Here is a 13,027-nt window from a genome sequence, read left to right as displayed (position 1 = left end):
GAGCTTATTTCAGCACAAAGGGCTCATGTGGCTTTGTCCACAGATTTCCAGTATTTGATCTGTGTCAGTAAAGGCTCCCGAAACATCGATGGATGGCGAAGCATCCCTGCAGGGGAGGGTGAAAATAGAAAATCCCCTTTATTACAGGGGTTGCAATTTTCGCTTCACGGCAGCGGGACGGTAATAAGCACCCAACCAAGATATTAGAGTCTAGCTCAGAGGAATTTAATAAAAAGGTCTTCAGGATGCTTAGACTTCATGGCTCTGTCTGGGCCCTGCTTGATATCTCATCCGTGACCTCTGTGCAATCAGGGTTAAGTAAGGATCATGCTGTGCCTAAGCCTTTAAATGAAAAGGTCTGATTAACTGTCAAGAATATCTACTGTCAGGAACCTTTGGCTTTTTATGTGCCTGCCCTGTGTGGTAAACCACTACAACTTCAGCATCCTCAGGCTGGACATTGGGCCTCTGACAAAGGGAGAGCTATAGAAGCCTTTGTGTTTCCATTGGAACCTGATGGCTAGAACTTTGGATTTTTAAATTGGAGGTGGACATGGATTCGGCCAGTGTAGAAATATCTGTACCTTGTTTTGAATCCTATCCTTAGGGGTGTGTTGTTGTTGCTTTTTGTGAGGGTGGTGTTGTCATGGAGGTGCTGGGTTCAGGATTCAAATTCCTGAGGATGTAGGCATTACCATTCAGTTTCTTTTAAATAAAAAAATAATCATAGTCCTTATGTCGATGACGAAATGCTAGAAATTGTGTGGGCATTGTTTACTCAAATCCCAGAAGCCAAGAGAGGTTGCTGATTAAGGTGTCCAATGGTTGCTGGGGACGGGTGAGTGAATTTCAGCAACCCCCAGCTCCCCATGTCTAGCAAAATCAAAATATATATTCTATTTTTGTTTGATTGCTATTACTATTTCCTATTGCATTTTCTGGCTCTTAATGGCAGTTTGCTCATTTGGAAGGAACAAATCCTGCCACCTATCTCTCCAACATGAATTAAATATGAAGGTCCATCACCTTAAATTAACATTCTGGAGTTGTGGCACTCATTGCTATTTTCCTATCCCTGCCTCATCAGAAGAAAGTATCTCCCTTTATTGCTTTTCACTTGCTAGCATCCCACCTAGTTCCGTGCTTGTACAAAGGCAGGCGGGTGCTGATGCGTTCGTGTTGCAATGCCTTGGTAGAATATTGATGAATCTGGCTGTCTTTTCAATGGCAGCGGAGCTGAGAATTTGCAACCTGTAAATCATAAAATTAAGTCTTAGTGGGTTATTAAACAACTAAAATCTTCTGTTTAAAAAAAATGCAAAAAATGAGCAAAACTAAACCTGAGATGTCAAGATCCATATCTGAGCCATGACTCAGTGGTAGAGCATCTGCTTTGCAGATTTTTTTGCAGGTTCAATCCCTGGCATCTCCAGGTAGAGCTGGGGGAAACTCTCTTCTGGGAACTCTGGAGAGCCAAGATGGACCAATGAAATGACAGCTTCCTATGTTCTGTCACTGCCATCACTGTGGTGTGCTAGGAAGGTGAGAAGGAGGGATGAGTTGGCAGCAAGATTGGCAAGGTTCAAACACACCAGTAGGAGTGCCGCATTTGCTTTGCCGGTGTGTTTGCACTATGCTGCCCTTTGCTTCTTCCCCTCTTCCTCTGATTTGTCACTGTGACAATGGGGATGGGGGGCCAGGGGAGCAGTGCCACCCTGCCCCAACCAGTACAAGTGAGATCCTTGCACCTCTCTGGGCCTCTGCAAGTTCCCAGCATTGCTAGTCTCTAATAGCAACCAGGCAACAGTCTCTACCTTGTGTTGACCTCCCTCTAGACATAAGGCTGCATAGGGTACACAGCGTGGGACAGTAAATAATCTTGAAGAGGAAAGCTGCCTGCGCTCGTTCTACCAACTGGGTAAACCCTGGCAGCCAGACTGGAATACCATAGAGCAATTGAGCTATAATGTTGGCGTTGAAGACCTTAAGGTGATGTTTGTATGTGATGCCAATAAAAGGTATGATGATGATGATGATGATAGCAACCATGCTCCAAGATGCAAGACTATGATAAATCCAGTTTATTTCAGCTCAGTAATAATTTGCCTGATGGTAGATTTGGGTCATAATAAAAGATTCAGGACAGACAACAGAAAGAGCTTTCACACAGGGCATAGATAAACTGTGGAATTTGAGCCTACTAAATGTAGTAATGGCCACCAACTTGAATGGCTTTAAAAGGGGATAAGACTAATTTATGGAGTGGGAGGTTATTAATGGCTATCAGCACGATGGCTATGTTTTACCTGTGCTACTGGGGGCAGCATGCTTCAGAATACCATTTGGTGGTGATCACAAGGGGGGGAGAATGCTGTTATGTTCAGGTCTTGCTTGCAGGCTTCCCAGAGGCATCTGGTTGGCTGCTGTGAAAACAGGATGCTGGGCTAGATAGACCTTTGATCTGATCCAGCAGGGCTCTTCTTATGTTCAGACAAAGGAAAGTTATTTATCACATAGGGCATTTTTTAATCAAATCCGCTGCCACAAGATATAATGATAACCCCTGGCTTAGATAGTTGAAATGGGAGATTGGACAAATTCAGGAAGGAAGAGGTACATTCAAGGAGGGTACAGAGCACGTTATGATCTGGAGAGAGAACATGTTGCCTCAAGAGAGTCCAGGGGGCCAGATAGAGAAAAGTTGAGGTCTGCATCTGGCCCCTGGACAAGATGTTCCCCACTCCTGATACTTCTCCACTCCTGAGACACTGATTGATAAAACTTCATTTGCAGCCATAACTGCATCTGGTCAGGAGATATCTCAGACCCCAAACTGAATTGGGCTGATCCAGGATTTGTCCAGAGTGGGTTGAGGCAGCTCTAGGTTGCACTGGATGGGGTCGGAGTCACCCAGGCTGCTCTGGATCTGTCAAGGAGGGGATATGAAGCATGTGGTGGGGAGTGGAGACAGAGAATGGAAGGTGATGTAGTTCAGTAATCTCTTCCCCCGCCCCCACAACAGCCAACCTTAGCAGGTTGCAAGGTCCCTAATTCCATTCAGGCCTCAGATCATGTTGGGCATGGAGTGATCAAGGACACAAAATTGGGCCCTGAACCAAACTCGAGCTTTCTTGCACAAATAGTTAACTGGGCATTGTCTCATCTGACCCATCTTGTTCTTTGTTTTTTGCCTCCTTCTTTGCCAACAGTGACCATTGGCCGTGGGGCCTCAGACAATGTTCAGAAGTTTTCCTCTCTGCCAACATATCTACCTGTAAGATATCAGATCTCCAGCACCGAGAGTTCATTTTTCCTCAAAGAAACTAACCAGGAGTTCATGCGGAACTCCAGTTTGCAATCTCGGATGGAGACCTTCTTCACCTACAAAGCCAAGAAGACCCCTGTGATCAATGCTAGTTATGGGCCCTTCTCTGTGGAACAGGCTGTGCCCCAGGACCTGCTGATGACCTCAAGCTTTTTCGGATCCACCAACAAATTTACATTCAATTGGAAGCTGAAAGCGTACATCATGAGGGAAAAGGTCTATTTGACCAGGCCCAAAGTCCAAGTTCTTTTTTACATTGTGGGAAGAGATTGGGATGACTACAGCATGACAGAGCAGCTGCCTTGCATGCGAGTCTTTGCCTTTCGGGAAACGCGGGAGGTTCGGGGCAGCTGCAGATTGAAGGGTCACCTGGGCTTGTGTGTGGCTGACCTGGAACTTCAGCCCACCTGGTTTAACCCAGCAACGGTTGTCACCGGCCGCAAAAAAGCATCCAATCAGTCCGAAGGGAGCTCAGTGGAGCTTTACTACACCATTCAGCCTGCAGATGAAAATACCGAGTGTACTTCGGAAGACATCCGTAAGGGGAACGCCATCCGCCCAGGGAAGGAAGGGTCAGGGGAAACCATGTCCCACTTGCAGAGAATTGGTTCCATCACTCTCTACAGGACCCCGGAGAGCTCTCAGCTGACAGAGCTGTGGCTGGATAGCAACGTCGTCATCTGGTTGCCAGCGAAACCCATCAGACAAGGAGAAGTTGTGAGCGCTTTGGTGACGGTCACCAACAACATCACCGTGGACCAATTCATCCTGAGGTATAATGAGTTTGCATGTCTGCTCTGTGTTGTGTTGCTGGGTGTGATTGGCGGGTGGGTTGGCTTTTCAGCTGGCTGCTCTCTGCGGACACTGGCAAGCTTAGATTGGGGGAAAGGCAGTAGCCAAGTGGCAGAGCATCTGCTCTGCACGCAGAAGGTCCCAGGTTCAATCCTTGGAATCTCCAGGTAGGACTGGGAATGTGCTTCATCTGAAGCCCAGGAAGCCACTGTCAGTCAGTGGAGACAGTGCAGAGCTACATGGACCAATGGCTTGAGTCTCCACGAGACATCTTCCTAGGTTTCTGCATCCCAGATGAAATAACTTTAACCAAAAATATTGGGCAAGCTTTATTTATGTATTTTACCTTTGATTTCTATGCTTTACAGTCAAGGGATGTTTGCGATAAAGGTCACAACTGCTCTTCCAGTGCTTTAGGCAACTGAAGGTTTCCCCAAGGATTCCACACACGAACATATTTATGTCTCAAGCTTATATGAATTACATTAATGCAGGGCTGATCATAGTGGAGAGCAGGGAAATAGCTTTTTGGGGCAGATAGCCCTCCGGAGGCTAGAAACAGAAAATAATTTCTAAAAGAGAGTTGAAGGGTTATGATCTTGCTGTTGTTGCTTCCAGTTTGTAGACTGTCACAGCCAGGGCCAGTTAGTGAGTTGGCACGCCTGAATCTTGACCCGTGGCTGTGGTTTGCGTGGTGGGTTCCCGCCTCCCCCCGAGGAAATAAAGACACAGGACACAAGAATTCAGGTTAATGGGTCGAATTAGGCCGCAACTTTATTGATTACAGGAATTGAGCGGTATTGGATTAGGCATTGGTCCTAACTACTAACCAGCTAGAGGCCGGAAGGGTTAATCACCAGAGGGAGGGGTCCTGCTGAGGCACGTCAACTAGGTCCTCCCTCGGGCGTCACCGCATGGGGGTGTGCCATGGGCCCACACCTCCCTAGGCTTAGGACAAGGCCAGGCCCCCCGGAATCCTTTACCGGACTACCCTTGCTTGGGGAAGGTGATGGCACTCTTTTCCCCTTCATTTGCATAACAATAGGACAGTACCCCCACCAATGCCTAACTGTCAATACCGAAGAGTTGTGACGGTTCGCTACGAGGTAGGCGAAAACCAAATGGCTGGAGCCAATCTGCCATTTGGGAAAATTCCTACCAGGCCCCTTGACGGTGACCAACTGGACTTCATAGCACCGTCAGAAACCTAACCTAGAAAGGGGCTGGGCTGGGCGGGAAAACCGGGTCAGCTGCAGCAGCGGAGGAAAAGAGGAGGAACCTCGGTGGCGGCAGGTTTAAATAGCCGAGGCCCCGCCCCCAGAGCCAGCCGATTGGCTGGCCCGGGGTATGACACAGGCGGGGATTCCCTAGGTATCATGGGGGCTGAAGCCAGCCCCCGCGACTGTGGGGAAGGGGCAATACGCCCGCAACCCCACCTCCTTGTTTGATTGCGGAAGTGGCTTTCTAGTCCAAAAACGCTGATGTAGGTGAATACGAATGCAGCTCTGGGATACTTTTCAGAGCAGGGGTAAAGACATCTTCTGCTGGAACGCTTGGGTAACTGATGGGCCTCGCCTGCTCTGTTGACCAAATATAATGATAACAAGGCTTTCAAGTTTGTTTGTGACAGCTTAGCATTGAAGAAGGCAGTGAAAAAGGGAAAAAAATGATCAAGCAGAGGTTGGATACCCCCTTCCTTTTCTTTGAAGGTGTCCCTGGTTCCCACTAATGGTTTAAATGATTGCACTTCTTTGCAAGGTTGTTTTCATTCCTAATTAAAAGCAAGCAATTTTATTTTTAGCTTGCCAAAGTCCTTATTTGGTTGAAAGGTCAATGTGCTTTGTGCAGCACTGAGTTCAGTGGAATTTACTCCAAAGACACTATGCATAAGATTGCACTCATGATGATACTAATAAATTGGGTATTGCGGTATATACTGTGTGTGTGTGTGTGGATATATAGATAGGGGAGGGAGAGCTGCCTGCATTTTGTACTCTCCTTGGGGGCAGAGTCATAGGAGCTATCATGCCAAGCACCTCCAAAATAAGCAGCTTCAAAATTTACCATTATGTTGCTGCCCTTGGACCAGTTACTAGACTAGGGATTTGAGCCAGAATCTGAAGTTCACGAGCCAGGAATGCTGCTCCACTGACTGTGAAGATTAGAAGGCCATTTTTTATTTTCTTGTTTCTTTTATTTATTGCATTTATATGCAAACTTTTTTCACCAAGCAGCTCAAGGTGACGTACATGGTTTTGCTATTCAGTTAATCTCCACAACAGCCTAGACTGAGAGGCAGTGACTGGCCCAAAGTCACCGACCAGAGAACTCCATGACCAAGCAGGGGCTTGAGCCTAGGTCTCTCAGGTCCCTCGTCCGACACTCTAACCACACTGGCTTATACCAGGCTTAGGGAAGCCAAAGGCGTAGTACTATTGTAGGGTCCATCACTGCTGTGTTCTGTTACTGACGAAGATTATAAAGCCTGTGTGTGTGTGTGTGTGTGTGTGTGTGTGTGTGTGTGTGTCCATGATGTTCTAGATTAGGTTCCATGAAGTCCAGTGTCAGTGGGTTGCCGCACTGGGCAGTTGCTAGTACACTCCTATTGCCTAACCCTGCACCATACATTAATTTGCCACCATTCCCAGTACTCTTGTCAGCACCAAGTGACCAAGTTTGGCCACTGCTGTTGACATTCTCATGATAGATAGATAGATAGATAGATAGATAGATAGATAGATAGATAATATTTATACCCCGCCCATCTGGCTGAGTTTCCCCAGCCACTCTGGGTGGCTCCCAATCGAGTGTTAAAAACAACACAGCATTAAATATTAAAAACTTCCCTAAACAGGGCTGCCTTCAGATGTGCTTTAAAAATAAGATAGCTGCTTAGTTCCTTGACATCTGATGGGAGGGCGTTCCACAGGGTGGATGCCACTACCAAGAAGGATTTCTGTCTGGTTCCCTGTTCTCACAATGAGGGAGCCGGCAGAAGGCCCTCAGTGCTGGATTTTTAAGTTGGGCTGGAAAGGACCTGGCGAGCTGCTGCCTATCTGTGTAGACAGTACTGAGCTAGGTAGACCCATCACCTGGCTCAATATAAGGCAGATTCCTATGTTTGCCCTGCTATAACCTGAGGTCAGATCAGGGCTGCAGGTTTGTAAAATACTCAGAGAAGCCTTGTAAGACCTGCTCCGCCACGTCACAGAAAAGAATCCATGTGTGCACAACTGCATATCACTTTCAGCTCTTGGGGGAGGTATTATTTGTCTCCAACCTTGTAAAAATATGGGGGAAGGAAAGGAAACTGATTGTCCTGGAAGCAGCTTTGGTTAAGTTGATGAGATAATCTGCGTGACACCTGCCAGCTGAGTGGAACGTCTGAGGCTGATTGTAAAGACTTCTGGTGCAACCTTTAGAAATGGTGCAGTGAATCAGTTTATCGAGTTTAAAATCTGACCTGCATTGAGGAGGAGGTCTATTAGAATAGAATAAGAACTAAAGATTGGATAGCATAAGTCCTTGTGCAGATACTAGCGGATTTATGCATATATGTTTATCATTTATTTTGTGTTTTCTTTTGTAGTTTGTTTTCTAAGTGTCATGTGTGTATGTGCTGTAATAAGAAGTTAATAAAAAGCATTTACACAAAGATACACAAAAAGAAATGGTGCAATGGGAGACTGGACTAAATATTGTGCTGCTCTTACATCAGCATCCTAAAACGGACATTGCTCTAGGTTTTTATTCCTTATCTGGCATTCCCTCAGACTGCTCCCCATGAATACAGGTGGGGAGAGATTCATTTTAGTTTGCGCTGAAAGGAGAACCTCCTTAATTTTCACTTCCTGAAACAATATGCAAACCAACTTGCAGCCACCCTTGGAAAAGCTTGCTTCTTCAAATTTTGCTGTGGAGTTTTCCAGCCAAGTGATGTATTTTTTTTTTTTAAATGCATATACTAGGATAAAGTGTGCCTTTAAAAAATGTTCATGTTAATGAGCATGTCAAAGAAAAAAATACACGGTACATTTATCAGTCACTTTTCACAGTAAAAAGTCTCAGTGCAACTTGAGAAGGTAAAATGCAATATATAAAAGCAATTTAAAGCCCAGGGGGGGGGGAGGTAGCAATTCATTTGTTCATTGTTCATGGAAATTTGCACAAAAATGATGATGAATTTTCATGAAGGCTTTTTTTAAAACAAAAAAAGCAAACCAGAAATAAATTGCCAGCTGATATGCAAATGTGAATTTAAAATTGTAAAGATGAGAAAATTAGAAGAATGGTGAGATAAGAAAATACTATATTTTACATGTATTCGATCTAAGCTTCTGTGGCAGGAGGTTTTTTCCCCAGTTGAAAGCAACTACAGTGGAACCTTGGTTTTCGAATGTAATCCGTTCCAGAAGACTGTTCCAAAACGTTCGAAAACCAAGGATCAATGGGTTGTTGGCAAAATGCATTGAAAAAATGGGAAAAACATGCAGTGGAAGCCGTTTGACTTTTGAGGCACATTCAAAAATGGAAGCAATTACTACCGGGTTTCCGACTTTCGGTTTCCAAATCATTCAACAGAGATGTTCAAGAACCGAGGTTCCACTGTATTTGTCTTGCTCCTGTCATACGAAAGAAGGCCAACTCTTTGTGCTTGACATTTGGGTTCATACCATTTCCCAATGACAGCAGGTCTTACATGGGATTAGGTACAAGATGTTGCCCCATAATGGCAGATGACAGTGGAAAAAATTAGGTAGATGTACCAGTGGCCTGACATTCCTATGTTCCTATTGCATTCTGCCCTTTATTCAGATCTACAAGGACTAGAATCTCACGTTATCTTCTTAGGAAGCTTCATAGCTCAGCAACAGATCGTGTAATTTGCATGCAGAAGGTCCCAGGCTCAATTCCTGGCATCTTCAGCTAAGACAGGGAAAGTCTTCTGTTTGAAACCCTGGAGAGACACTGCCAGTCAGTGTAGACAGTACTGAACTGGATGAACCAATGACATTACGTTCTTGTGTTTCACTCCATGCTAGGCACACAAAAAAGGAGTCTGTTCGTAGAAAAGCTTTGCTGGACGCAGCAGCAGTGGGCATTCTCCCTTTGGAAATGCAGAGCCCAACTTGCTATTTTGGTCTGCCTCTAGGATTAATCAGAATGCATGGCGTCTTAGTCAGATAGAAAACAGATGTAAAGAAAAATGTGGTGTTCTTGATACTAGCAAAGCTGAGGATTAAATGTAGGTGGTGAGAGAGCAGGAGAGGGAGCAGGAAATGAAGAGAGAATACTACCACCTTATAGAATACTCTGCATCAGGGATGGTGAACATCAAACCCAGGGAGCAAAGGCAGCACTCTAGCCTCCCTGTCTGACCCTTGGGACTGTCTCCAAGTCACCCTCCTCACTAACCTTGCTTTACTTCCTCTTTGAGTTCTTTTGCCTGGTTCATACCAGTCCTGGGTGATGTATCAATACATCACCTAGGCCTGTTTAGTGCAAAAGGCAGCCTGAATGGATGTTGTTTTCTTGTTTTCTGTGGGAAGCTATGTGGCTACATTTGGGGTGGGAGTAAACAGATGCACGGCAGAATCCTGATAAATAAAATGGGTAATCAGCAAGAATAAAGACTTCACTCCAAATAAGTATTTTATTTAACTAATATTATTTTATTTAACCAATCTCTTTGAGCCAGGGATGAAACTTGGGCACTAAATAATAAGGATAAATTACTACTAGGTAAAAGGTCAAGGACCCCTGGACGGTTAAGTCCAGTCAAAGGCAACTATGGGGTGTGGCACTCATCTCACTTTCAGGACCAGGGAGCTGGTGTTTGTCCACAGATGGCTTTCTGGGTCATGTGGTCAGCATCACTAAACCGCTTCTGGCGCAATGGAACACCATGACGGAAACCAGAGCGCACGGAAATACCATGTACCTTCCCGCTGCAGCAGTGGTGCTGTGGTCTAAACCCGTGAGCCTCTTGTGCTTGCCAATCAGAAGGTCAGCATTTCGAATCCCTGCGATGGGGTGAGCTCCTGTTGCTCTGTCCCAGCTCCTGCCAATCTAGCAGTTCGAAAGCATGCTAGTGCAAGTAGATAAATAGGTAAATTACTACTACTACTTTTGTACCAACAGTACAAAATTCCAGCTATTTTCTACTCAGTCTTCACCAATACTTTAGCAAGCTCTGACCAAACCTTCACCTGTGTTTTGAGGGCGCAAGATCCCTCAGTTAGCAGAACCATATGCTGCAAAGTTTTGCTAAGATATACCGTATTTTGCGCCCCATAGGACGCTCCGGCCCATAGGACGCACCTAATTTTTTTTGGGGGGGGAAATAAAGAAAAAAATTATTTTCCCCCCAGGTGCGGGGCTGGAAGAACCAGGTCGGGGAACAGTGGGAAGGCACGCTCTGCCTCCCCGCTGTCCCCCGAGCTTGTGGGGCTGGCGATGGGGAGAAGTGCGCTGATCCCGCGACTGCAGGCAGCTCTGCACCGCCATCTGGAGCGGTACCATCTCAGATTACAAGTAAGGAATTGCATGTTAGAATTTGCTCTCATATAAATAGCCTTCTGCATATAGAACACTTGCAAATTAGGGACACAATTGCTTTCTTAAAATCAATAAAAATAAAAATTATTATTATTATTATTATTATTATTATTATTAATTGTAGTGGAGCATTAGAGACAAGTATTTCCTACTGTCCAGGGGTAGGCAGTTTGTACTAACATCACATTTTGTTTTTTAGAATAACTAAAATCCTTTGAATATTAGGGGCCACACCACATTTTCTTTTTTTTTTTTATAAAATTTTTATTGGTTTTACAAGAGTTTTTATAACAAACAAACATAAAAGAAAAACAGACAAACAAACAAATATAATTTCAAAATGTCCTTTCATAAACTTCTTTCCTCGGACTTCCCCATACCTCCCCTTTCTGCATCCTCATGTCCAAATTTTATAGCAACTTATAAATGTTTTTTCCCATCCTAATTCATCATAGTCCTTTCTTAATCTAATCTTATATTACTGCAACCCTTTCTCTCTGTAAAATCTCGACATTCTAAACTTCATCAAGTTTATAGTAGTTCTTAAGATAAATCTTAAATTTCTTCCAGTCTTCTTCCGCAGTCTCCTTTCCCTGGTCACGAATTCTGCTCGTCATTTCCGCCAATGTCATATAGTCAATCACTTTCATCTGCCATTCTTCCAAGGTGGGTAAATCTTGTGTCTTCCAATACTTTGCGATCAGTATTCTTGCTGCTGTTGTTGCATACATGAAAAAAGTTCTATCCTTTTTTGGCACCAGTTGGCCGACAATGCCCAAGAGAAAGGCCTCTGGTTTCTTAAGAAAGGTATATTTAAATACCTTTTTCATTTCATTATATATCATCTCCCAGAAAACCTTAATCTTCGGGCATGTCCACCAAAGATGATAAAAAGTACCTTCAGTTTCCTTACATTTCCAACATTTGTTATCAGGCAAATGGTATATTTTTGCTAGCTTAACTGGGGTCATGTACCACCTATAGACCATTTTCATCACATTTTCCTTTAAAGCACTACATGCCGTAAATTTAATACCAGTGTTCCACAACCTTTCCCAGTCAGCAGACATAATATTATGACCAATGTCCTGTGCCCACTTAATCATAACTGATTTAACTGTTTCGTCTTGTGTATTCCATTTCAACAGCAAGTTATACATTCTTGACAAATTCTTAGTATTGGGTTCTAACAATTCTGTCTCAAGTTTTGATTTTTCCACCTGGAAGCCAATTTTCCTGTCTTGTTTAAAAACCTCCATTATTTGATAATAGTGGAGCCAATCTTGTACTTTGGGTTTTAATTTTTCATGGCTCTTTAATTTCAGTTTCTCTCCATCCTGTTCTAAGATCTCACAATACTTTGGCCATCCGACCTCCATATTAACTTTCTTGTGGGCCTTAGCCTCTAAGGGTGACAACCATCTAGGGGTTTTGTTTTCCAACAGATCTTTATATCTCATCCAAACATTAAACAACGCTTTCCTTACAATATGATTTTTAAAGGCACTATGCACTTTGATTTTGTCATACCATAGATATGCATGCCAGCCAAATGCATTATTGAAACCTTCTAAGTCCAAGATATCTGTATTCTCGAGGAGCATCCACTCTTTCAGCCAGCAGAATGCTGCTGCTTCATAATACAATTTTAAGTCCGGCAGGGCAAATCCCCCTCTTTCTTTTGCATCTGTTAAAATTTTATATTTTATTCTGGGCTTTTTGCCCTGCCAGACAAATTTCGCAATGTCTTTCTGCCACCTCTTGAAACAGTCCATCTTATCAATAATCTGCAAAGTTTGAAATAAAAATAACATTCTAGGCAGTACATTCATCTTAATCACTGCAATTCGGCCTAACATTGACAATCTCAAATTTGACCATATTTCTAAATCTTTTTTAATTTCTGACCAACATTTTTCATAATTGTCCTTATACAGATTCAAGTTTTTAGATGTTAAATTAACCCCTAGATATTTCACCTTCTTAACCACCGTCAGACCTGTCTCTTCTTGAAACTTATTCTTTTCCATATCTGTTAGGTTTTTCCCTAAGACTTTAGTTTTTTGTTTATTCAATTTAAATCCAGCTACCTGTCCAAATTGTTGGATTATTTCCAACACTCTTTTTGTACTAGTGTTTGGCTCCTGCAAGGTCAAAACAAGGTCATCTGCGAACGCTCTTAACTTATAGTGTTTGGTTCCGACCTTTACACCTTTAACCTGCTGGTCGTCTCTAATCATGTTCAGCAACACCTCCAGGACCGAAATAAAAAGCAATGGGGAAATTGGGCACCCCTGTCGTGTTCCTTTTTCTATCTTAAGTTCCTCAGTTATTACATTGTTTACAATCAAC

General features: G+C 43.7%; 1 protein-coding gene across 2 annotated transcripts in view; it reads left to right on the top strand.

Annotated features, from left to right (window-relative positions):
* Positions 1-13,027, top strand: part of LOC309521517 (transmembrane protein 132C-like) — a 271,354-nt gene that overhangs the window by 83,144 nt on the left and 175,183 nt on the right. For both annotated transcript variants that reach the window (XM_082204113.1, XM_082204114.1), the window contains exon 2: positions 3,210-4,098. In XM_082204113.1, the coding sequence (XP_082060239.1) occupies positions 3,210-4,098 (889 nt within the window). The remainder of the gene's footprint in view (positions 1-3,209; positions 4,099-13,027) is intronic.

The sequence above is a fragment of the Podarcis vaucheri genome (assembly GCF_965113315.1).
Source record: "Podarcis vaucheri genome assembly, chromosome: 16".
Classification (NCBI taxonomy): domain Eukaryota; kingdom Metazoa; phylum Chordata; class Lepidosauria; order Squamata; family Lacertidae; genus Podarcis; species Podarcis vaucheri.
Note: the sequence above shows the minus strand (reverse complement) of the source record. Positions and strands in the feature narration are given on the sequence as shown.